Here is a 25,213-nt window from a genome sequence, read left to right as displayed (position 1 = left end):
CATGTTACCATGTATGTATGTGGTGTTTGATCAATACTCATGTTGACCACTATGCATTATCATGCATTTGTTCATGCTGTTTGATAAATACCAGTGTATATCACCATGCTTGTGCACTGGTTCTGGCCAATATTTGTATACATCACCATGTTAGCAAATAGCTGATCGTTCTCAACCAGTATCAGTAAATATAGCCATGCACACATTCTTTTATGGCGAAATGTTTTAAATCCTGGGAACTTTAGAGCTTTTTACAGATCAAAAAAGCACCTTCAGATGAGATATTTCCAACTTTATTGCTTAGAAGTGAGTAAATAGTTAACAAAAAATATGAGTACAAACAAAAACAGAGCACAGAATCAATTGACCAGGGGCCTTTGGGGAATGTCTTGCCGCTGCAGTCAGTGATTACATTAATGGTATCTATATGGACCTGTGTTAGATTTAGTGAGAAATCCATGCTTGTCATATATGGTGAAATGTGATCGGGTGGTCAGGCTTGCTGACTTGATTTATATCATCATGTTCCCAATGAGTAGATCAATGCTCATGATATCAATCACTGGATTGTCGGGTGCAGTCTGCCATCATATAACTGACATACTACTGAGTCCACTGAAGAAGATACAAAATAAGGTACTTATTTATATTGCCCAGTAAATTAATTCACACAAGCTCAGTAAATTTATATTTTCCAACCTTTAGGATCTCTCTATGTGTATATCATTATTACTTTGCCCTCCCATGTCCTTTGAATGTATGTATAGGATATGGTTTGTATGCAGTGTTGCACCTATTGTACATCATTTGGGGATGTAGACTTCTACAAATATCACAACTATTAATATTATTGTTCGTATTTTCTTCAAGTGAGTTTACTGTTATGCTGCTCTAAGCAATTTGCCAAACATATGGAGGTGGTCTGTAAAGAATCGAGTTTGGACCAGACAGCTCAGTGATCAACAGCATGAGCATCAATCTATGCAATTGGTATACACCGTTGTGTGAACCAAATCATTGAGTCAGACCACCTGATCCCATTAGTCACCTCTTGTGACAAGCATGGGTTACTGAAGATCAACTCTAACCTCGATCTTCAGGTGTGTTTTTGTCCCAAGAAGACTTGTGACATGGTGATACTATTGTAAAATTACAGAGCCAGGTGTGCAGGTGGACTGTTTACTCAGACAATCTGAAACCGTGCTCATGATATTGATCACTGGATTGAATGGTCCAAACATTATCATTTTCAAACCATCTCCTTACAGCTGGAATATTGCTAAGAGTGGCGTCTAACTGAACTCATTCACTCTTTGTTGTGTGACAATGTGAGCCACATTTAGCACTATTCCAGCCACAAGGTAGGGGAAACCTACCTGACATTCAACACAGGATAAATATATTCAAACAACAGCCCTGCTCCACATTGTGATGCTTAATACAAACTGTTTGGCAGAAACAGCAGCAAGTAGATAGCACAAGTTATCTCAGTCAGAAATTAAACACACTGAAAACTCAACACATTTTCAATTACATGATCAATAGAGCAACAGATCATTATACATATATAAATAGTGGCGGCTACAGCTCTTTGAGGAAGGAGGGATACATGCCATAAGAAAATTGGGGAGGGGGTGCACATTTTCACAAGAGTTTCAATGGTCATTTAATTAACTTTCAACCCCCCACCCCACCCCAATGGATAAATACATGTTATACAAAGTCGAGGACAACATAGAAAAAGCTTTGATTCCATAGTATGAGTGCCTTGGAGAGGCAAGTTCAGAAATTTGTTCAAAATTAGAGTATTTAACTTAATAATTTTCTTGAAATGTATGTTATCAATGAAGTTTAACACTGTATTGAATGCAATAATGTTAAACTAAGCTCATAAGCCTCAATCTTTACAGAGGGTTTAAGAGAAATGCAATTTCTCCACCACTCTGATGGAAATGTGGTATTCTACAATCCAGTTCATGAACTGTTAACATTTTATCCACAAAACACGAGGTTGAACAGAAACGTTCGCTAATCTAAGTAATTCTAATAACTCTCAAAAGGTATTATGCTTTAACAGATGATTAATATCATCATGTAAATACAATATAGCAGAAAAGATATCACCGAGTCATTGAGGCACATTGTTCAGTATCACTGCATGAGGTTATTGTACAACTAATATCATGATCAAATATGGACAGCAGAACCCTGATACTAAGTGATCAGGACTCACCTTGTCAGGTGACCACGGACGTACAAGACATTGTACTGACTGCATCTACTATTGAACCATGAATAAGATTTTAATAATGAGTGAAGTAAACATCAAGAATTTTTCTGAAGAAAATGTACAAGTATCTCAAGATGAACATGAACCATAATTTAAAAAAAAAACAACATACACATCAAGTACATGCTAAAGTGCATTTTATGGATTTTGCATCTTAACCTTTCATAAAACAATCACTATAAACAAGTAAATGATTGGCTGGATGTTATTAATTAAGAAGGCCAAAATGGTGATCCAGAATCAGCTGGACATTGCATAGGCCATACATCAGTATTCAACCCTGATAGGGCCCCATGTAGACTTGACCATCTGCTTTGTCTTGTATGAGATCATAATACAACCATGACAGGGCCCCATGTAGACTTGACCACCTCTGATCTTCTATATAAGATCAGTACACTACCCTGACAGGCCCCATGAAAACTTGGCCACCTCTGGTCTGTTTAAAACATCAGAATACAACTGTGACAAGGTCTCTTGACCAAATGTTCTATTTGATTGAGTTATGAATTTGCAAACGGACTTTGTTGAATTTTCAGTAGATACACAATAATGACAAGTGAACACATATATGATGAGGGTGCCATGGTACAAAACAACCTTAGCATTAAATCTGCCTTAACTCAGTGTTAAAGTATGGGAGTTGTGGTCACCTTAGCACTAAGATCTCTTTGTACAATTGAACCCATTAAACACAAATAAAACAGGTACCCATTAGCAGTGTATGAAGTAAGCCCCAAACCCATCCAGACATCAAGGCTAAAAACTTCAAATGCATGCAGTGAAAAATGGATTCAACCAGACCAGACAGCAAAATATGGTGAATTTACTCTTTTTACCAGACCATTGGCATGGCTGGGGTAAATCTACACCATCCCACACAAATCTAGTCCATCTCAGGCTGTCGACCAGGTCTTATTTCATACACTGCCATTAGGAAGTTAAAATTCATTAATTATTTCTCATGTTCATCTTGTTGCTTTGGCCTGGACTCCTTTTCACAAAGATGTGGTCGTGCTACGACTATCGTAAATCAATGTTACAGTATAATAGGTACGAATGCTACAATATAAGTTATCACATCGTGTCGGAGGATATGACTTTCGCAGCGGGAGTATAAAAGTCGCATGCTCCCACTGGCGGATCGTCATGGATGTACATGGTATTTTATCAGAGTCACGTGGACCAATCAAAACTCGACATTCTTACATGAGGCTAGATATGAAAAGTTATGAGATCTTGAGCTTACAAGAGCTTTGTGAGAAGAGGCCCAGGTCAACACTGCCATCCCTTACTTCAAGTCACCTGGCTGTTGAGGACCAGTCAGACACCTTACATCAGAAGCAAGTCTTCTTCAATAGATTTTGGGTAGAAAAACAATAATAATTTCTTAACTAGCCTGACCTGAACAATCCCCTATAGTACATGTATGTATAATTATATCAACATTTATCAAATGATCAACAGAGTTAAAATCAACAACGAATTGAGCTAAAGGACCTGTTCAAAAGTGAAAATGGAGGGAGTAAAACTGAATTTCTGAATTACAGCATATAAACACAGAAACTTAATTCTGTAAATGTTGAAATTCCTGCTATACTTCAAAACACACTGTCATGAAGAATAGACATCACATCTCTTGACATCACACATTCAACAAATAATAACAAATACTGCATTTCTGTTAAAAAAAACCCCAGCAGCACTCAGAGCTTGCAGCTGAGAGGGAAATTAAGGGATTATATGAAAGCACAAGTGTTCCTTTACTGTTACACAGCTTTCTATACAATCTGTGTGATACAAGGCTTGTGAAGAAACCTGGAAATAAGCTATGGGACAGTAGTGCTTCCATGTGATCGCTTATCTTTCCCTCAATACATAGTGCTGATTTATTTATAAAAATTTCATGTGCTCCTTTGGATGAAAGCTGGACTGGTAACCAGGTTGCACTTTATCACATTGAATTGTACCAATGCAATTAACAAAGCACTAAATCAAACCCTGCATAGTGAATCACTTATCCATAACATAAACAAATTCAGCATCACAAGATGCTTTGGCTATAGTAAAACCCATATATGAAACGATATATATGACAACCATATTGAGAGATACTGGCCACAGACATAAACAATTTGTTAACAGCATAGAAACTGATTTAAAAAGACACATGTAATGGATTATCCTATAATTTTTCACGCATAGTTTTATATATACACATTGTGTGTTGTAAAGAAATAATTTTATATCTGGCTATATTGGTGAGGAGAGCACTGTACATACATATAAACAATGATTATGGTATGTATATCAGTTTGAAAAACTTGATAATCCACTCTTGACAACAAAAATTGGAGCCACAGATTATCCACAGTTTAATCTGTTTGATTGACTGATTACAAGGTGGACTGACAAAGACAATGATCTAGTGTCACTATGACAAACTCTTAATGCTAGGTTCACACTGTCATGTGATTTGTTGCGAACATCACATTTGGCCATTCCTAGGTGATCATGGAACTTCTCTGAAATTTCAGTTTTGCATATGAAGTGATGCGAGTTGATATGTTCCGATACAATTTGTTGCGTTGGGATGCACTATCGTCAAGATCTGACCTCCCATTCAGACTCCACAATTGGGTTGCGATCTGACATGGCCATCACGAGTGGGGTCCCTAATTTGGGACCCGATGCACTCTGTTGTGATAGGATGTGATTTTGGTTGTGGTGTCTTTCACGATCACTATCAAGGTGATCACTATTTGAGCTACAATTGGTCCCCAATGGGTATATGTAGAGCTTGACTGACTATGGACTTCACTGTTCCTTGAACTTCTACAGAGTGACACATCAACCCACAACCACTATTGATTCCGATCACCACGACTTGGAAGATCTTTGTTATGATTCTGATGCGATGATCGTAGAAAATTTTTGAAACAGTCCAATTTTTTTCTATCAAGACAACTGCCATGGCAGACCTCAAGATCTGATAAGATATCATAGGACTGCAATGATCAGTCCACGATTAAGACCACAATTTCAACAGTGGCGCAAATTGTGATAGTGTGAACACGGCATTAGGCAGGTTTGACCCAAGCAATATCTCCTTTGAAAATAATTTCACTTCAAATGTTTATCTTAACATATAAAGTACTTTGAAACTACCCACTAAAATCATAGTAAGAAAAAATACTGTTACTCTGATAACACCTTCAAGCAAATCAGTCACATGCCGTCGAAACTTCAGCACTTATACATTGTATGAAAGAGTAGATCACCCTTTGATGGAAATAATTATAATATATACATTTAAAAATGCTTGCACCACTTCACAATAATAATACCAATACAATCAGATATCATTGTGACTGCAGTTGATATAGTGTGATGTCCACACTTCCTCATTGGTAGGAAATATTACACATCTAAAGAAAATAGAATATTTTTCAAAAGATGTCCAGAATCATACTACATGGGGCATGACAATCAAACATTAAGGCAAAGTATTCTTGCAGCTAATAAAATATACCCACACATATATACAAAATAATGTGATTACTGTAACTCTCAGCCTCTAAGCTATCATATAGATAATACGAACTATGTCTGTGGATGTTGGGAATTTGTTCTTGCCAGAGTCTGACTGCAAACTGTCCCTAGTAAGGGGGAGGTTTCTGGTCAGTTGGGGGCTGAGGATTTCCTTGATCATATAGGAAACCTGCCGAAGGAGCTGGTGGTGGTGGGCCCCCAGGGTTGGGATAGGAGGGCACGGGCATGGATTGGGGGGGTGCCCCCACAGGGGGTAGGATAGGCCTCTGAAAAAACATCAAAACTTTCATTTCAGCTTTTCCAAATCCAGTCATCCTAGTTTCTGGTGTCTCAACAAAACAAGCAAGTTCCCATCCCTTCAGACCCAGCTGCTGAATGATAGGCTCCCAATTGGTACGTGCATGCACCCCTCCGAATCCAGATGACATTGAGACGTAATGTTCGACAACAGTTCCCTGGTACACTGGTGTGTTGTTATTGACGTGTGAAGCAGGTTTCTCGAAGAACCACACAGAGTTGAGAGATGCTGATGTCGAGAATGCACCATGACGTGCTTGGCCCATATCAAAGAAAATCTCCACCAGTTTCCAGCCCTGAGCTAACTGTGATCCCAGCATCCCGTTCCAGTCACAGGTGACAGTAACCCCTGATGTTCCAAAGGACAGATTAGCTTGAATGTGCACAGGGAGGGGAACGCACTGGTAGAGGTAACGCTCGGACATTGGAGAATTGGGGATCTCAAAGAACAAGTCCACTCCCATGACTGAAAATAACAAATACATATTAATAGTGCACACCATGATAAATCAATTTTGCAATGTGAATTAACACACAATTAATCTGGTATCTCCACTACAAAGCACAGGTTCCTGGGCACAGATATAAAAGATATCTCCATTGTGTTACAAGCACAGGATTCTGGGGACAGATATACATATCTCCACTGTGTTACAAGCACAGGATCCTTGGGACAGATATAAATATCTCCACTGAAGGGAGAATATAACGTTGAATCCTAGCTTAGTTATATGCAGTATATTCTGCAAAATTGCAGCTACATGGCATTTGTCTGTAAATAATTGAGTCTGGATCAGAAAATCCAGTGATCAACAACATTAACATCAACCTATGCAACTGGGATACTATGACATGTATCAACCAAGTCAGCGAGCATGGCCATTAGTTGTCTCTTACGACAAGCATGGGCTACTGAACATCAATTAACCCTGATCTTCATGGGTCGTAATCTCCATGGGATTTCCACCAAATAGACAGTTTTAACTACTTACTGGGGCTGATTCCTTGCATGGCGGCACTGAAACCCTGGCCTTGTTGTTGCCCAGTCATCTCAATACAGATGAGACGTCCGCCTGTGTTTGTGTTGTCCACAATGGCCTGGTAGATCTGGGAAGTGTCTCCCACGACCTGTTGGTTGAGCTGAATCAAGCCATGTCCCATCCTCTGGGCCACCATGACTGACTTGACCACACGTAGCTGCCAGCCCTGCTGACTCGGCATTTGTGGGTAGCGACAGAACACAGCCTGTGAACAGCATTATAGCGAGTGAGTGAGTGAGCAAGCAAGCAAGCGAGCCCTACAAAGACAAGTACTGAGTTAAGGATGACAATCAAACTAAGCATGATAACTGAACCTAAGCATGATAACTGAATGAAGTGGAGCATTTAGCTTTCCCACTCACCCCTTGAAATGTCAGTCATCATTATATCATGAAGAGAATATCACGTGATTGTCTTCATACTAAACATGATACATTGTACTTGACACGTGCAAAATACTAAACTATGTCAAGTGTCATATCATATTCATGAAATGAGTGAATGGTTTGGTATCTAAGGAGCAAAAGCTTGTTAGATACTGATTCCATTCACAAGTGTAAAAATATGGTGTTACACGAGACATAGTTTAGTATTTTATTTATTACTCATCTAACATTAGCAAAATAGTATCTAGCAAAGTACCTCTTTCCTAAGAATTCGATGAATGTGGTGACTCTCAGCTTTCTGCTAGTCAAGCAAGGTCTACTATTTTGACAGAGGCATTAGCATTGTGACATCATAAATTTGACGTCATACATATGGCATCACAAGATGTTATTACACAATGTGTAATAACTTTGTAAACAGCGAAATCTTCAACGGCTGAGTAATAAAAATAATTATACCTATTATACAGCTGTATTGGGGAGACTGGCATTAAATTCTTTTGAATATTTGCATTTGCTGCACAGCCCTAGCACAGAAAGGTTTGCCCAGCTGATTACTATTTCCAGTTCTGTGTACGAGACAAATACACATGGTGATCTTAATCCCTGCATATAAGACAAAACCCAGCAAAACATAACTATACCTGAATTGGTAAATAATCTTGTCTTGTGATGTTTAATTGCAAATTTGACATCTATACTGACAAAAGTCGTCTTTCCTTCTTTGTTCACGCGCAACGATATGATTTCATTTCTTACTTCCTGCAAAGAAATTTGATGAAAGTGTAACCCATAGATAAGCCAATCCCCTTCTACAGACTGCCTTCCGGTCCTCAAAATTTGTCTAATCTACAGTAATATACAGTACTTTCGTTTTAAAATTCGGGAAGTAGTATTTTCTTAGTCACCTGGAATGGTACGGCCACCGACATGCTGAAGAGGCCTCCCTGATGTTGTACTCCCCCAGGTATACGGTAGAAAGTGAGGAGACGGAACCCTTCTGCATATTTCTGCCCCAGGATAGGATAATAGGAGTCGATGTTGGTCGTCACCATGTTGTTTGTTGTTGAAAAACTGATGTTGTTGGTCATCGACACCTGAAACAAAGGCAAAACAATGATGAGGTTAACAATTTAATGTAACTAGGTGTCAACAAAGTAGAATTGTTACACACCTATACATCAAAGATGATGTTTTCCGCATCTCCAGTCATTGTATGCAATTTACCTGTGCAATGACACTATGTATGCATAAATAACTTATCTGCGTGTTAGTGAAATTTTACACTGCAGCTGTACACAGGTGTGCATGATTCACCTGTGTAATGAAGGTCTAGATTTGTAGATAATTCAATTGTGTGTTAATGAAGTTGTATTCAGCAGCTGAACACAGGTTTATGTGACTTACCTGTGTAATGAAGCTATATAATTGTGGATGTCCTACCTGTGTGTTAATGAAGTTGTATTCAGCAGCTGAACACAGGTGTATGTGACTTACCTGTGTAATGAAGCTATATAATTGTTGATGTCCTACCTGTGTGTTAATGAAGCTGTATTCAGCAGCTGAACACAGGTTTATGTGACTTACCTGTGTAATGAAGCTATATGATGTAGTACCTGTGTGTTAATGAAGTTGTATTCAGCAGCTGGTCCAGGATAGGGGGGCTCAGGGGGAGGAGGAGGTCCTGCAGGTCTTAACACCTGACCCCTTGACGATGAAGATGTGCCTCCCATGTTTTCTGTCTTGCCTCTGTAATAAAAATGAAACTTCACAGAAAAATGTATAAATATTCCCAAATGCTCAGAGAAATTATCTATGATTGTATTAACAAAATACATATGGGATGGAGACCAAATAGGATAGGGACTGTGGTTTCATTTCGATAGGCAGATGAATGGGTTTGCTGTATCCTTGCTGTTGCAGGCTTGAGTTTATACTTCAGATTTTCTGCCAAATGATCAACTGAAAAGCATGGGGAATCCCATCCTATTGTCTTTTTAATATCAGGGACAGAGGGGTAGCTTGATGGTTATGGTGTCCACTCATCATTCACTACAGATCAGGGTTTGATTCCCCATAATATAACAATGTGTGATGCCTATTTCTGGTGTTTCCAGCTGTGATACTGGTGGAATATTGCTAAATGTAGTGTAAAACCATGCTCACTCATGAGCTGATCACTGCTGAAAGTACTGAGGTTTTGCCAAAGTATTTTAGACTTGACTTGCCTCCATTACGGCACTTGACACCAAAGATGTACAGGTGAAATTGCATATATCATCAAAACTCACTGTTACAACTGTGACAGTCAGCAACCTGAATATGAGAAGTACAGCTTACCAGTTCATATGGCAAGGAGATAAGTAATCATATTTCATTGTGGTGTCATTGTGACTGATAATGTCACATCAGTCTTCAAAGCTTTGATTGGAGGACATTATCTTTGGACCTCAAAGCAATTATTTCATTGTTCAGTACTGCAATCAGAAATATTCTGCCTGCAGCTGATCCAATCTGCACCAAACAATCATGTGGTTGTTACATTAACCATGTATGAGTTAGAGTAAGACCACATTTGCCAGTACCAAGTCAGTGAGTCGGACAACCTCCAACATCAAGCAATGGTTTCTGAAGATACTGATAGATACAAGTGAATGCATATGGTTTTAGCAATATTCCAGCAATATCTCAACAAGGGGCACTAGAAATGGGGTGCACATTGTACCCATGAGGGGAATCGAACCTGGACGAGCAAAAGCTTTGACCACAAGGCTATCCCACAGCTAAATTCATTGTTGATTTTATTTCTGTTGATCATGTGATAAGCATTGGTATTGTTATACACATTATAGGGGATTATTCAGGTCTGGCCAGTTATAAATTATTGTGATGGATCTGAAGCAGTCTTGGTCCTTATAATCTTATGGCTGTAACTTAATCTTTAACGTAAACGTACAACAATAATTATGCCACAAACGCACTTGAACACTTGGAACCAGCTCAGAGGCCAACATTAGTGCAAATTCAAAAGTTTGAATTAAAAATGGGACAGTTCATGTTACCCTGGTTAACATACAAGGCCTCATGCTATTGGGCATCTGTTGTATGAAAATGATGACAAGAAGGTGGTCACTCAGACAAGGTGGTCACTCATTAGTTACACGTCACTAATTACACAGTTTGAAATTGCCTGTCATTACACAGTCAGATTAGAACAATACACACAGCCTTAATAGACTCTTCCATACTGATGAGCAGGGGGATCAGCACCCAGCTCAGCTTCTTTTATATACTGAACATCATTGAAAACGCACCACCCCTAAAATTGTGGATTTCTAAGAGCAGAAGTGAGCAATCTATGTAAATTTTACATATTTGTGTAGACCAATGTTTGATAAAGAAAAGAAGCAAAAAACAATCAAGCAAAACAGTGAAGATTTAATGCAGCTGACAATGAAATAAAGATGGGGTCAAAATGGAAAGTCAGTAGCGTGTATGACCCCCGTTAGCAGCAACACAAGCTGTGCAACGTCTCCTCATTGAACGGATAAGTCTCTGAATAAAGTCCTGAGGCACTGCATTCCACTCTTGCTGCAAGGCATTGTCGAGTTCCCCAAGGTTGTTGATCTGCGGACGACGTGCGAGGCGTTGGCCGATGTAATCCCACAAGTGTTCGATGGGTGACAAATCTGGTGACAATGCAGGCCAATGAAGTAGAGGAATGTTGTTGTTAGCCAGATACTGTATCGAAACACGTGCAGTGTGGGCTCGTGCATTGTCATGTTGAAATGTGTGCAGATCTTGACGCTGGTGAAAGAAGGGAACGACGTTGTTCTGAAGAATGTTGTCACGGTAGTAAACGGCATTCACTCTGCCACGACAAACAATCAGAGCGGTTCTGTGGTGATAACTTATCCCTCCCCACACCATAATGCTGCCTCCACCCCACCGATCGGTTTGCACAACACAATATCCTGATGATAACGTTCACCCCGTCGACGCCATACCCGTAGACGCCCGTCAGCATTTCGCAAGTGAAAACGCGACTCGTCGGAGAACACCACACCATGACAACGTCGAAACAACCACACACGATGCTGTTCAGCCCATTGTCGGTGTTCACGGCGATGCCTGTCAGTCAGGATGGGTCCAACGTAAGGCCGTCGACAACGTAACCCTGCCGCACGGAGACGGCGTCGGACGGTGGAAGCGCTGATCAAACCACGTCGACCCTGGACAGCGTTGGCGGTTCTGGCAGCGGGCAAGGTTCGATCCCGAATATGGCGCCGTACAATGTCTCGATCTTGACGAGGGGTGGTAACACGTGCCTGACCTGGGCGTTGCCGGTCCCTGCTGGTTCCTGTTTGTTGGTATCTGTTAGCAAGCCTCAGAATGGTCGAATGATGACACCCAAATCGTCGTGCAATGTTTCTGCTTGAAGCGCCGACCTGCAACATACCCAAGGCCTGTTCTCGTTCCTCTGGTGACAATCTTGGCATGGCGAAAAAACTTTACTTACGAAAGTACTGCGAAAATGAGAACAGTTTTGTGCCGAAGGTCATTTATACCCCTGAACAGCATGCTTTCTGCATGCAATTTGTGCCCTTCGTGTGTGATGTGCATGAATTGTGTTGTTTTCATGTGATGTGTTCGATGATGTGTTCGAACGATCCGTTTTTTACTGTAGAGCGTTATTTACGATCTAGTGTGTTATTATCAAAATTCCCACCATTAATTTTCCATTTCCAAAAGATTCTATTGCCTTATTTCAAAATTTACAGGTGGTGCGTTTTCAATGATGTTCAGTATATAATGCAAAGCTCTGTACTTGTTATTCAGTTCAATGTGAAATTTTGTCTTTCGTTAACTCTAAATTACATGCCACAGGGGTTGAGAAAACTGAAATTGTCATCTCAAAGATTAATACAAACTGAAAAATACTGGCTGAAAGTAATATCTTGCAAGTGAAAACACATATTACCTATTATTCAGAAACTGTTATCTACATTTGGACATTGGGCCCTTTTAGTTAAAAGAAGTGCTTTTTGAATATGAACTTGGTTATGACATATCACAGTATGTATGGGATATATCTAGATTTACTAGTATATTAGAATTTAGACAAAGAATAACTGACATATACAAATCAAACCTCTCCAGTCTTAGTGAAACTAGAAGTTCTCTCTATATTAAGGTGTCTTTGTGTTTTGGGAAACACCTAACTGTTGTTAATATGCCTTCAAACATATCTTTCATAGTTTTTCAGCTATTGATAAAAGTTGGTAATGTTTGTTTTGGCGTATAGTGTAGACTTGCACTGTCCCCATTTAAGCTGACATATGTTTATAATAGAAAGATGATGAAGGAGTAATTGTTGTGATAATGATGTTGAAACCGAACACCTTATTTTTATTCACTCCAAGAGTCAACTTTGTGTGCCGACTCTCTCTGTGTTGTCACAACCCTTAGTGAACAGTACACAACCCTGAGTACTTAAAAGAACCCATGACTCCGTTGGTATATGACCAGATGGTGGCCACATGAATATGTGCAAGCATCTATTTTCAGTTACAGCTACATGCAGTAAGCTTGGACAAAGTACAGTGACTTTGTGTCCCAGTCCACCCAGCTGTGAATGGGTACCTTGACAGGATGAGACCGCTACAAATAACTCACTGTGCCTAGAGGTAGCAAGAGTTGTATCCTCCCCAGGGAGTTGAGACTGATAAAAAGATGTGCCGTTGATATGGACATCCAATGATTGAGAGGAAATATGCGTCAGCACCTTGAGCAAGCACTAGTTGCCTGGATATGTGCACTTAATAAATGCCCTATAGAAAAAAAAAAATGTGTGGTGAAATATGTCCGGTTGATGAATAATACATTAAGGTAAAATGGAACTTCTTGAATAAGCTATTAATGTGCTTAGCCTATTGAAACATGTGAACCCACCAACCAGCCACAATTTTTAGTTGAAACATTATGCTCTGTTTTATTTTAGCCTTTGGCCAAGAAATAGAGAATTTGTAACTTGTAAATACTTTGATAAACCTTAGTCCAGTGCTTATGGTGCTTTGTCTTATTTGTCACATACAAGCATGGGTCATTCCATACTAAACTCTCAATGTAATAGGAAGGAAATTAGATGTGCAGTCATCTGTAAAGTTGTGAAGTTGTTTAAGGGTGTGTAAATAATGGCACATGTAACTGATGGGAGGATACTAGAACCAGGACATTTAGAGTTGAAATTCTTAAAATGTATTTTAAGAATTTCAACTCTAAATGTCCTGGTTATAATACCAACAACATGATTCTTAGTTCTATGACATTTTATGAACCATCACATCTGAAGTAAGTAACGAAGCAAAATTCAGAATGCTTTCTGTAAATGTCAATGGTTCAAACTCTTCATTTCCATATAATACGGTGTGAACCACTATCTTGAAGTAAATGAACCACCACTATAGGCATGTCTGGACCAGACAATCCACTGATCAATATCATAAGCATTGCTTCTCTCTTTCTCTCTTCAGACACACACACACACACACAAACCTATGATGACATGATTCAAAAAGGTCAGCTTGCCTGATCTCATTAGTTAAGTTGAAAGATTTAGACCTTGTAGTGTATATATATATATATACACACAAATAATACATTAACATAGGACAAACACCCCAGTGGACAAAAGTCAAATGGGACACAAAAAAAAACAGGACAAAAGTGCATAAGAACAAACCCCACAAATGAAGACTTGTGGACAAACCCCCCAAACATTTTATTTAACTAATGAGTGACTGACTTAAGTGACATAAGTCACGGGGATTAACAGGTTCCAGTAATTAACTCAGTACTTTGTAAACATGAGTGAGTGAGTGAGCGAGCGAGCAATATTTCAGCTATATGGCGAGGGTCTGTAAATAATCGAGTCTGGACCAGATAATCCAATGATCAACAACATGAGCATCTATCTGCACAAGTGGGAACTGATGACATGTGTCAAATAAATCAGTGAGCCTGACCACTTGATCCTGTTAGTCTCCTCTTACGACAAGTATAGTCGCCTTTTATGGCAAGCATGGGTTGCTGAAGGCCTATTCTATCCAGGGATGAAGCTTCATTATTGATGTGAATTAACTGACTTCTAGAGTATTGAAAGTTTAATTAATCAACTTAGTATTTAGATACTGGTATGTACTCATTATGAAGTATTTCAACTCACTGTCATATTACAATTGGTATAGATATAAGCTCAATAATCTCAGCAGGCAGTAGCAATCCAGCAACGGATGTATAGAAGAATAACAAGGGTAGTGTCAAGCTAAACAATCTTCATTATTCATTTAAAGCTTTGGGAATTTTTGTCCTACATGGTGGGCATTTTTGTCCCAAAGGGTTTTTGTCCTAGGGGCACTCTAGTTCACAGGAGGTTTTTTCAACACACCTAGTAAAATTTGGAGGGGCATGGTGGGCGAGCTGGCTAAGGCGCCAGGCTAGTGATCCAGCGAGGTTGAGGTTTCGGGATCGAGCCCACCTGTGACCGGGTGTAAAAACCTTGGAGTCAGCTTTGTGTGCAGACTCTTTCAGTGTTGTCACAACCCTTAGTGTACAGTACACAATCCTGTGCACTTAAAAGAACCCACGAATCCGTTGGTATATGATCAGATGGTGGCCACATGAACACGTGCATACACCTAGTTGCGGGTATAGCAATAGTGCTGTGACTATGTGTCTCAGTCCACCCAGCTGTCAAATAGGTACCTCATTAGGATGAGAGAGCCACAATAAACTCGGTGCGCCTAGTGGCAGCAAGAGTTGTATACTCCCCAGGGAGTTGAGATTGAAATACGATGTGCTGTTGAGATTGACATCCGGTGATCGAGGGAAAAATACCTAGCGCCTAGAGAAATTGCCTTGCAGTTTGATTTGTGCGCTATACAAGAACACTTATAATAATAATAATAATACATATGCCAAACAATATGCAACCATAGCAAAGTGCACCGAAAGCTTTGACTAAGCCCATATGTTTTTATTTTAGAACAGGTGTGTCTGTTTATGAACAGAGAAATGTGTTGTTATGGTTACACCTGCACTGAGTCACTGCAGCCAAATTCTTATGAGGAATATAGTGACTGTGTATGATCAGGGTTTATGGGACACTGCTTACTTATAAATGGAGTTCACCAACACTATCATTGCGCAATAATTAATCTATAATCGTAACTCCTACACTATAACATGTAGGACAGAACAGCTACTGTTAAAATCATGGTTTAATTGACAAAGATCATAGATGCTCAGGAGCTAGATTCCAGATGTTACTGGGAAAGCTACTAAGCATTCGTAGTGCAATGAGATATCACAACTATATTGGCTAGCGACCAGTTATCAACCATTCTCTTCCCACAGAGGTTACTTGTCATATCTTCCTATGAACCTCTGTTCTAACATGGCCATATTTCATGGTTCTCATAAAATCCCCTTGCCGCGAAAATGGCAGCAGACTTATCACACTTTTTTCTTTCCAATCAGAACAGGTGTTACATCGACTTAGATTCAACTGGACAAATGCAAGCAATGTGGAGAAACAAAAATGACATGACTGAGTTCTGTCTAGAAGAGCCATTTGAGTATCGCGCTCGGGAGGAGGTTCTAGTTTTCACGATGCATCCGGAAATTACCGAGATCTTTCGAACGATCACTTTCGAAACAAAGTCGCTGATTGCACTACTACTCTGATTGCCTCCAATCATGAGTCTTGAACACTCGCAGCATAAAAGGGTCGTATTAGAACAGAGGTTACTTAGGAAGATGTCACAAGTAACCACTGTGGGAAGAGAATGGTTATCACCATTTCTTAGCAATTTTTCGTGATATACTCAGTAGTTTCTCAACCTGACGAAAAAAAGTTTTCATGATAATAGATTACCTGTTCACCGATATATCCTGCTTGTTTACAGTTGCCAATCATGTTTTTCTATAACACAGTCAACCGGAAGCACGGTAGTACATATTGTACTTTCCAAACAACTAACAAGAGCATTTATCGCCACTTCTCAATTGTTCATGTTATTTATAAAATATGACATAAAATATATGATTAAATTACTGTCTTTCCAACCTTGACATATTGCGCACCTTTCATTAATGGTATTTTATTTAAAAAATGAAATTCATCATTGTGAATGCTGGCGAATGATGACATGAGTTGATTTTGTGGACGCTTTTATTCACCCCACTGACTTGTTTGTATTTGTAAAATCGTCCTAAAAAGATGATATGAAATTTTATTTGTGGACATGTCTACTGAAAGGAAACTATAATGTAAAACAAGTCAGAATATGTAAGTTTTAACCAAGCAACTGAACCGGCATTCACCACATCAGCTGACAGCCAACAGCTGACTATGCAGCAATGGTCACTCTTGGAGACAAGCATGTAGAAATGTTCAGCTGTAATTATCTTTTGTGCGATATTTTATGCAAAACCATAAAGAAATGTTGCTTTGTTATTAAAAACACAACTTATAATAGACCAGTCTAACCTCTTAGGATTTTTCATGAATGTTACATGCCCACATGAGATCCCCATGACCTCACTATTACTATATTAGAGAAAAATAACCTTTTTGTATTGATTTGGATTTTTGTTTACTTCCCAAGAAAATATTTTGGGATATCCAAAATCTTTCTGAAAATGTCGTTCAGAAAAACAATGAATTTGACACGATCAGGCAAGCTCATGCACTATAACAAAGAAGTGGTGATAACTGGTATGTGGCGATATTACTGCAAGGTTGAAAGACAGATAGATAATTTAAGTTTTAATAGGTGTTCGGGCAACTAGGCCCATTTACACCTAGCCCATCACAAAGGTTTGCTAATTTCCTAAATGTTTATAAAGTATTAAAACTGCCACAATCTTTATTATAAGCAAGAAGGACATTCTGAACATCAGTGTGGGCGATATTCCGTGAACACAACAGTCCTGTCAAGGAGATATCAATATTCAGTGATGTAAGTGATTCCATCATTGTCTTACGTTGAGTGACATACATTTGGCAATGCAGTAAATAATGGGCCACATTATCTAACTGATGCCATACTGTGCAGTTTAGAGATTTGGAGAAATATCTTTATTAATAACATTTAGATAGGCACCAAGACCACAGTGCCCGAGACGAAGTCTGGTTAATATCACCTCTTCTCTACGGTTGCCTCTGGATAATTTTGATTTTGTTAGAAATGGCATGATGCCACAGAGATGGCGTCCTTTTAAGGATGAGGACCTGTTGCCATTTCGTCTGAGCAAAGGACATACTGATGGTACATAATTCAGCAGGAGAGGGCAATACGAACTCATCCTGTTCCGATCCATCAAAGTCTAATGCAGCTATTGCCAGTCTGTCAACTTTTTCATTTCCAAATATATCAACATGAGCCGGTATCCATGAAAATTCAGCGTCAAAAAGATCTTTACTTAAGTCATCAAAGAGATCAAGTGTAATAGTGATCAATTCTTGCCTTGCTGAGGAACCTGTCAGAATCGCTCGTAAAGCACTGACAGAATCACTAAAAATGACCGCTGATACAGGTCTCAAAAAGTGAATCCAACACAAAGCTTCAATGATGGTTGCAAGTTCAGCACAAAATACTGACAAGTGGTCAGCTAATCGGAGAGAAATCTCTCTTTGATCAGTATCTATGAAGATACTTGCACCAACATGACCGGACACTGGGCACTTAGATCCATCAGTGTAAATATGCACAGCATTAGACTTCGGATATGTTCCTAAGCAAGAGCTTTTATACGAGGTGCTGGCTCAGATTTAGATGCTTGTTCTAGGACATCAAGATAAACGGATGGAAGTTAAACACAACATCAGTCTGACAATACAGCTGACAGCGGGATGCATGGTCGCTAGCCAGTATGGAAAGAGTTCCACCCGTACCCCACCTCCTTTTTTCAGTAAGAAATGCTGTCCAGGGGATTTATTCCCTGATGTAATATTCTAAAAAGAGGCGCTGGTATAACTCTTTGGAGGCTTAAAGCATTTAATGGGGGTTTAGAAGTTTGGGGGTAATATTCAAAAAGTAGGAGAGGGGAGGGGCGGTGATAAAAAATAAAATGCCTTTGTCCTTCTACGTTGTCTCCATGTTTCTTCGTCTGGCTAAGCATTCAAGTGAACTACATAGATAACAGTTTTACTAAGAATTTATCTAAATCTGAAAGAAATGACGTCGCTTCTGGGAACCGAACCCAGGTCGTCTGGTCTAGAGTCATCCGTCTTACCTCACTGCCACTGAGATTGGTGACTGACAGAGCAGAACTTATTGTATTTAGATGCTTGTTTGTAGGCTTACGCGTGGGTTGTATTGCATTAACTAACAAGCTCATTTCAGAAGTCTCTGTGGCTCCGAGGAACAGTGGAGATACACTAGAAGATGAGGGTGGTGAGTTCCAGAGATGAAACCTCGTACCCAGTGAATTGTTTTTTATTCTGTTACTGTGTTGACATGTGGAGGTAATGCTGGCATAACAACTAATTGTAGTAAAGGAATTGTGATGTCGTACTCTGTTGGTGGGTGCGAAATTTGAATGAAATCACCTGGTGTGCTTCTCCTGTGCATATGATGATTTTGGCATGAGTTGCTTGTATGTAATGACGTCCCATGATTTAATGCTTTTTGAATAAAACATACACGTTGTCATCATTCCCATGTGAGACCCTAGCTATGTGGTACACATTCCCGGTGTAAGAGAAAGACAAAATTTAGAGGCCATGTCGTCATCTTCTAGTTTAGACATTCCCCTAACATAGTACGAGATCGTGAGCTCTCTTCTTCACCAGACCCACTTTTGGATTTTTTTCCTTCCTTATTGGATGGTGACATCGTCCCAGGTCAAAGAAAGATTGACGACTTGACGAGGACTCATCAGGGTTATCAAGCATTAGTGATCCATTCACTGAGCGACAAACGAGTGACAATCAGCCCGGCAGTTGTTCCGTGTCCAGCACAGGTGTATCTTTTTTAGTTACTCACAATATCAACACCAGCGGTAATAGTACTAACACTGCTCCTGTACCTCCTGCAAATCCTAATACGTCGTCTCCTCCCGTTCAAGCACCCACTTAACGCATTATCAAACGTATTGTAACTTCTTCACCGAAAACCATGCTAAACCATCTGAAACAAGCTGCCCCAGTAAGTGTAAAAAAAAACAACCTGCCTCTAACTCCTGCAGACCCCTTCCAGTCTGTCTCATCTCCAAGGTATCCGACACCTTCAACTGTTGTTGCAGTGTCTCACCCCATACCACCTCGAAACGTCTCCCCAGCACCTCAGGTTGTTACACATTCCAATGCTAAACAACCCCCTTCCATGAATCTTTTCTTTTTAATTTCACATTTAGGTAGCACCGAGAGCATTGTTTCTTTTTGCCAGCGGTACGGTGTTACCAACCCAACTCGCACTTACGCAATTAATCGCAAGGGTAAGGTTCCTGACTATCGTTTCTAGTGTAACAGCAATGTAAAAAAAAGTAACCAAAATCGAATTCCAGCACGGTGGGGTACGTGGTTTTCTGGGGCGAATTTGTCACTGAGAAAAACTGTTTTGCTAACCTACTGCTTTGCTCATAAAATGTCATATGCAGACACAATCAGAGAAATGAGTATAGAGGGCTTCGGGCTTTTCTACATTACCCACAATGCATTCCCGGCGGCCATTTTGGTAGGCTTTGTTTACGCAGCTCCATTGTTGCTGATCATTCATCCAGAGATAATGCCGACTACGTGTGCTATTGTTAACTGCCACAATCGGAGTGGGAGAGATAAAAAGAGCTTTTATCGCATTCCTAAGGTTATTTATGGACAGGGGGAAGCAGCAGAAAAGAAGAGCGAACGGCGAAGGAGAGCATGGATTGCTGTAATAAACCGGTCCGATGTGACGTGTTACGATCAACTTCGTGTTTGTTCGGATCATTTCATCGCGGGTAAGGTATATTGTTAAAGTTTTGTAGTTAGATGTCAATCTAAAATAGTGGAAATATTGAAAAATGTATCAAATGGATGCGATATTTCGAATCTCTGACTGTACATTTAAATATTTAACATACGTTAGTAGAGCTGGGCCTGGTAGTACATCATTTTGCAATGAATTCAGTGTTCACTTTTGTTTTATCAGAAAAATAGTAACCTATTTTCAATGGTATATTTATTATCTTGTTTCAAAGGAGTAATGTGGAATTAACATAACGTCATATGAAATCATGAGTGAACTTATTTTTTTATAATTCTTACATGTAGAGAAGTTTACAGACAGATAAACTGTAAGTAATGATATTGTGTAATGGATGATTTTCAGGAAAACCACACCCATATGATGAATCGCATCCAGACTGGGCCCCTTGCAAGCATCTAGGCTATGAAGGGACAAAGTCTCCAAGTAAAGCAGTTGTCCGCCATGAAAGACTGCAAAACAGAAAGGAAGCTGCAAAGAAAACAGAAGCTGCTCTAAGTCTACTAGAACTTAGTGCATACATGGAACATGGGTCTGATAGAGATTTAGCTGAACCCATCCCTGAGTCACTTGCAGTTGAAGAGGAACCAAGCATCACAGAGAAGCTGGAACTAGCTAATCAGGAAATAATTGGATTGAAAGAAGAAAATAAGCAACTGAGGGAACAAAATGAGTGTTTAAAGAATATTGTACACAAAATGAAGGCTAATTCACCAGAGGACTTTGAAGGTGACAATGACAAAGTGAAGTATTATACTGGATTGCCAAGTTTTGTAACTCTTATGGCACTGAATCATCTCTTGGCCCCTGAAATGACTGAGAACAGAAATTCGTCTCTCAGCAAATTTCAGAAGATAATCATAACCCTAATGAGACTTAGATTAAATTTGCCAATCACAGACTTAAGTTATCGCTTTGGTGTATCTAAAGCTACATTATCTAAGGCTTTCTTGGATACTTTGAACTTAATGTATGTTGCATTGCAACCTTTAGTGCATTGGCCTGATCGTGGTGAACTAAGGGAAACAATGCCGATGGTGTTTCGTAAATACTTTGGAAGGAGAGTCACCTGCATCATTGATTGTTTTGAGATTTTCACAGACCGACCATCTAACATGACTGCAAGGGCACAGACCTGGTCCAACTACAAGCACCATAACACAGCCAAGTATTTGATTGGAGTTACTCCTCAGGGTAGTGTAAGCTTCATATCAGAGGGCTGGGGAGGACGAGTAAGTGACAAACATCTAACAGCCAATTGCAAGTTCCTAGACAATCTGATGAATGGAGATTTAATACTAGCAGATCGGGGATTTGACATCGAGGAAGTGGTTGCATTGGTAGGGGCCGAAGTGAAATTTCCATCTTTTATGAGAGGAAAGCAGCAGCTGAGTGCCACTGAAGTTGAATCAACAAGAAAAATTGCTAATGTTAGGATTCATGTGGAAAGGGTCATTGGAACTGTACGTCAGAAGTTCATGATTCTTGGAGCGACTAGTCCAATTGATTATCTCATTTCGAAAGCTGGTGACAAGTGTACAATTCTAGACAAAATTGTGTTTGTATGCTGTGCTCTTACCAACATGTGCCCCTCTGTTGTGCCATTTGACTAACATTAACAGTCAGCAACATCTGTCATTCTGTTGTCACTTTCATTGATTTAACTTTCATCTATTAAAGTTTCATTGACTTTCATTCATCAGTGTTACTTTTCATCGGTTTCTGGCATGTTTAGAATTAAAGAAAAACAACAAAGAAAACAACTACAAAAAAACATGTCTGCAGTTTATCCATTTGTGTGATAAGTTTAATCACAGTATTGGATAACCCAAGCTGCACTGAAGAGCCCTGGGAGGGCGAAACATGTTGAATTTTCCAATTGAATCTTGTGATATTTGACCAGAGAAATGTTTTTTTTTTGGTCAACATATTTGAGAGAGAGAAATGTGTATCATATTGTAGTTGTTTTCCAACATGACAACATACTTGACATATTTAGTCAAGTTGATGTCTATTTTGGTTGTAACTAGTGAGGACAAATGAATTGCCAAGAACAACAAATGTTCCCGATTTGAGTGAATTACAAACATGTTTCGCCTTCCCAAGGCTCGTCAGTGCAGCTAGGGTTTCTCAATAAAATATTGGAGAAAACTGCAGACATGTTTTTGATTTTTGATAATGTTTGTGTCAGAACAAACAACTAATGTCAACAATGATCAGTGAAGTTAGGTTGGGAATCTGAATTCCAGGCATGTTACTTTATTTCCTTTTAATACTTCTCAGGAAGTTTCCCTCCAAGCAGTCTGGACAAAACCAATCTCCCTCAGGTTCAGCTTTCAGGTTTACACACGACAAATGAAACCATTCAAAGGGCTTGTTTGGACAGTCCTCAGAGTCACAGCCAATCATTACACCGTCTCTTGCACCATTACAAATACAGAAAAGGGACAGATTTTCCTCAGATGTGTCCAGTCTTCTTGCATTAGGTGAAGGTTTGGAGGACTTTGAAACTACTGCCTTAGCCTTGGACTTGGATTTCTTCTCTTTTGTGGCTGGTTTTGACTTGGTCTTCTTTCTATTTGTAGAATCAGGCTGTCTAAGAGGTATCTTATTCATTGACTTATTTTCTGCACATGGGTGTGTCTCCTCTTGACTTGAACTGTATAACTTCCCAACAAGTTCTGGAAGAATGACGGTGGCAAAAAACTTTGATGATTGGTTCAGTAACTTTCTCCACACCTCGTTGTTGGGTTCAATCCGCTGAATGAAAATGTCTTTTGGTGTCCAGACTACAAAATCGCAGTAATCTACATCGGCAATGTGGATGTGGGTCTGAACTTGTGAATAATAAGCATGTGTTTCCTTTAGTTTGAGTCCTGCACTGCTGTCCACAAGACAAGATCCTTTCTGAGCTTTAACATTCTCGTCTCTCATGCAATAAAGACATTTTACTTCAAGACATCCTCTTCCACAACAGTCGCATGCCACTATGCCATCTGGTGAGGCGCCAAGATGAGGATAATCTTTATTTAGGAACAATCCACAAGGTTGGGTCTGGAAATTGACATGATTATCCAAAGATATGCCCGTGTAGTGTCTCCTGGCGACATCTTCATGGTCACAGCCCCACTGCATTGCAGCATTTGCAAATCTGTGCTCATGTGGATAACAAATTTGTTTCAACAGGCTGAATGATGGATGATCACATGGTGTTGCACAAGCTGCTTTTATCCGTGAAGATGTTATTCTTCCTGTCCTGAACCGAAACCATAAGTTGCATTCCGCTTGTTGCCTGGTAGCAGCCTCAACATTTATGGCTTCTTCGTCAGTAAATGTGATGCTGGGAAGCAGTGCATCACAATATTCCAAAAGTTCTTTTCGAGACATTCCTCTGCACTGGTCATCCCTCAGTTCACTTAACACTTTGGGGTACTTGGCCTGAAGACTTGTTGGCACATAGTCGGCACTGTAGTCTTTCTTTACTGACAAAAAAACTGGTTTGTCTTCCCTTAGTGTCTTGAAGAAAGTGTCATACCTTGCCTGAGATATGTTCACTGACTGCTTCTTCAATGGGGTTTCATCTGTATTTACCTCTGTGTGGGTACCACCAATCTGTTCATCCAGTTGTTTTTTCAGTGTCTTGGCTGAAGTGAAATCAATCTCACGTAGTGGAGCATACGCAACACTTGTCTTTGATGCAGGTAACATCCAGTAAGCGGGTTTCTGCGTCACTGTACTGGTCTCTCTCATCCTGACTGTTGCTTCTACATAAAACAGGACTGATGCTACGTGTGAGCAACATTCTCCTAATCCTGCCTTACAGTCACAGTGAGCAGACGTTACTTTAGACTGCTTATCAGTGATTATCCAGGGAGTCAAACTTGGATCAGATAACTTCTGTGAATGCATGACTCTTGCCTTGATAACACGATGCCCACTGGGCTTGTGCACATACACACAAACATCACGAACCCATCCACAAACAAAACGGTCGTAACTTTCGAGACTCTTGTAATTCTGAAAATCTTTCAGTCCGTAAAATGGGCTGGGTTGAAAAATCAAATAGTTCACCAAGTCCGGGTAGGTAACTTCTGGGAAGATGTCGTGATCTTTACTCCACTCAGACTTGTCGATCTTGTAAGGATCTTCACCACCAATTAGGGACGTTTTCTCCTTGTAACGGGCGAAAGCCTTCTTGTCTAGTGACTCAGTATACTTCTCCATTTTGTAGATCAGGTAAACTGTAATTTTTCACTGAATACTTCGGAAATATCACACGTGTACTTCTAGTCGCTATATCGTGAGCAGAATGACTCGGCAAACAAAGCCTACCAATATGGCCGACACTGAGGCCTTCTGGGATATTGTTACTATTTTTAGTAAAAAGGCCGAAGCCCTCTATTGAGTATGGACGCTTTCTTGATGTTGAACGGGCCCCTCGTCTTTTATGTTCAATGACATGAATCCACTTACTGCTTACCTGACAGGGGGAAGTCTTGTTGCTTCTGTAGATCGGACAAAAAAGAAATAAAACGTTTCCAACAAACGTTGCAACACCTCACATCAAACTTGCACACCCTTTCCTACTCAGTGTCATTCGTTGTTTACATTTCCGGATTG

At 39.8% G+C, this 25,213-nt stretch overlaps 2 protein-coding genes across 2 annotated transcripts; one reads left to right on the top strand and one right to left on the bottom strand.

Moving 5' to 3' along the window:
• Positions 1–275: 275 nt before the first annotated feature.
• Positions 276–25,213, bottom strand: LOC137274394 (uncharacterized). The gene is made up of 5 exons (XM_067807554.1): positions 25,074–25,213; positions 9,182–9,314; positions 8,474–8,662; positions 7,132–7,384; positions 276–6,605 (listed from the first exon to the last, which is right to left on the bottom strand). The coding sequence occupies exons 2-5, from the start codon at positions 9,296–9,298 to the stop codon at positions 5,950–5,952; spliced, it is 1,215 nt and encodes a 404-aa protein (XP_067663655.1). The 5' UTR covers positions 9,299–9,314; positions 25,074–25,213; the 3' UTR covers positions 276–5,949.
• On the top strand, positions 20,357–22,206 carry LOC137272034 (uncharacterized). Its single transcript, XM_067804405.1, has 2 exons — positions 20,357–20,567; positions 20,939–22,206. The coding sequence occupies exons 1-2, from the start codon at positions 20,357–20,359 to the stop codon at positions 22,204–22,206; spliced, it is 1,479 nt and encodes a 492-aa protein (XP_067660506.1).

This window comes from Haliotis asinina, chromosome 2 (genome assembly GCF_037392515.1).
Source record: "Haliotis asinina isolate JCU_RB_2024 chromosome 2, JCU_Hal_asi_v2, whole genome shotgun sequence".
Taxonomy (NCBI): Eukaryota; Metazoa; Mollusca; class Gastropoda; order Lepetellida; family Haliotidae; genus Haliotis; species Haliotis asinina.
The sequence above is the reverse complement of the archived record's forward strand: the minus strand, read 5'-3'. Positions and strand labels throughout refer to the sequence as shown.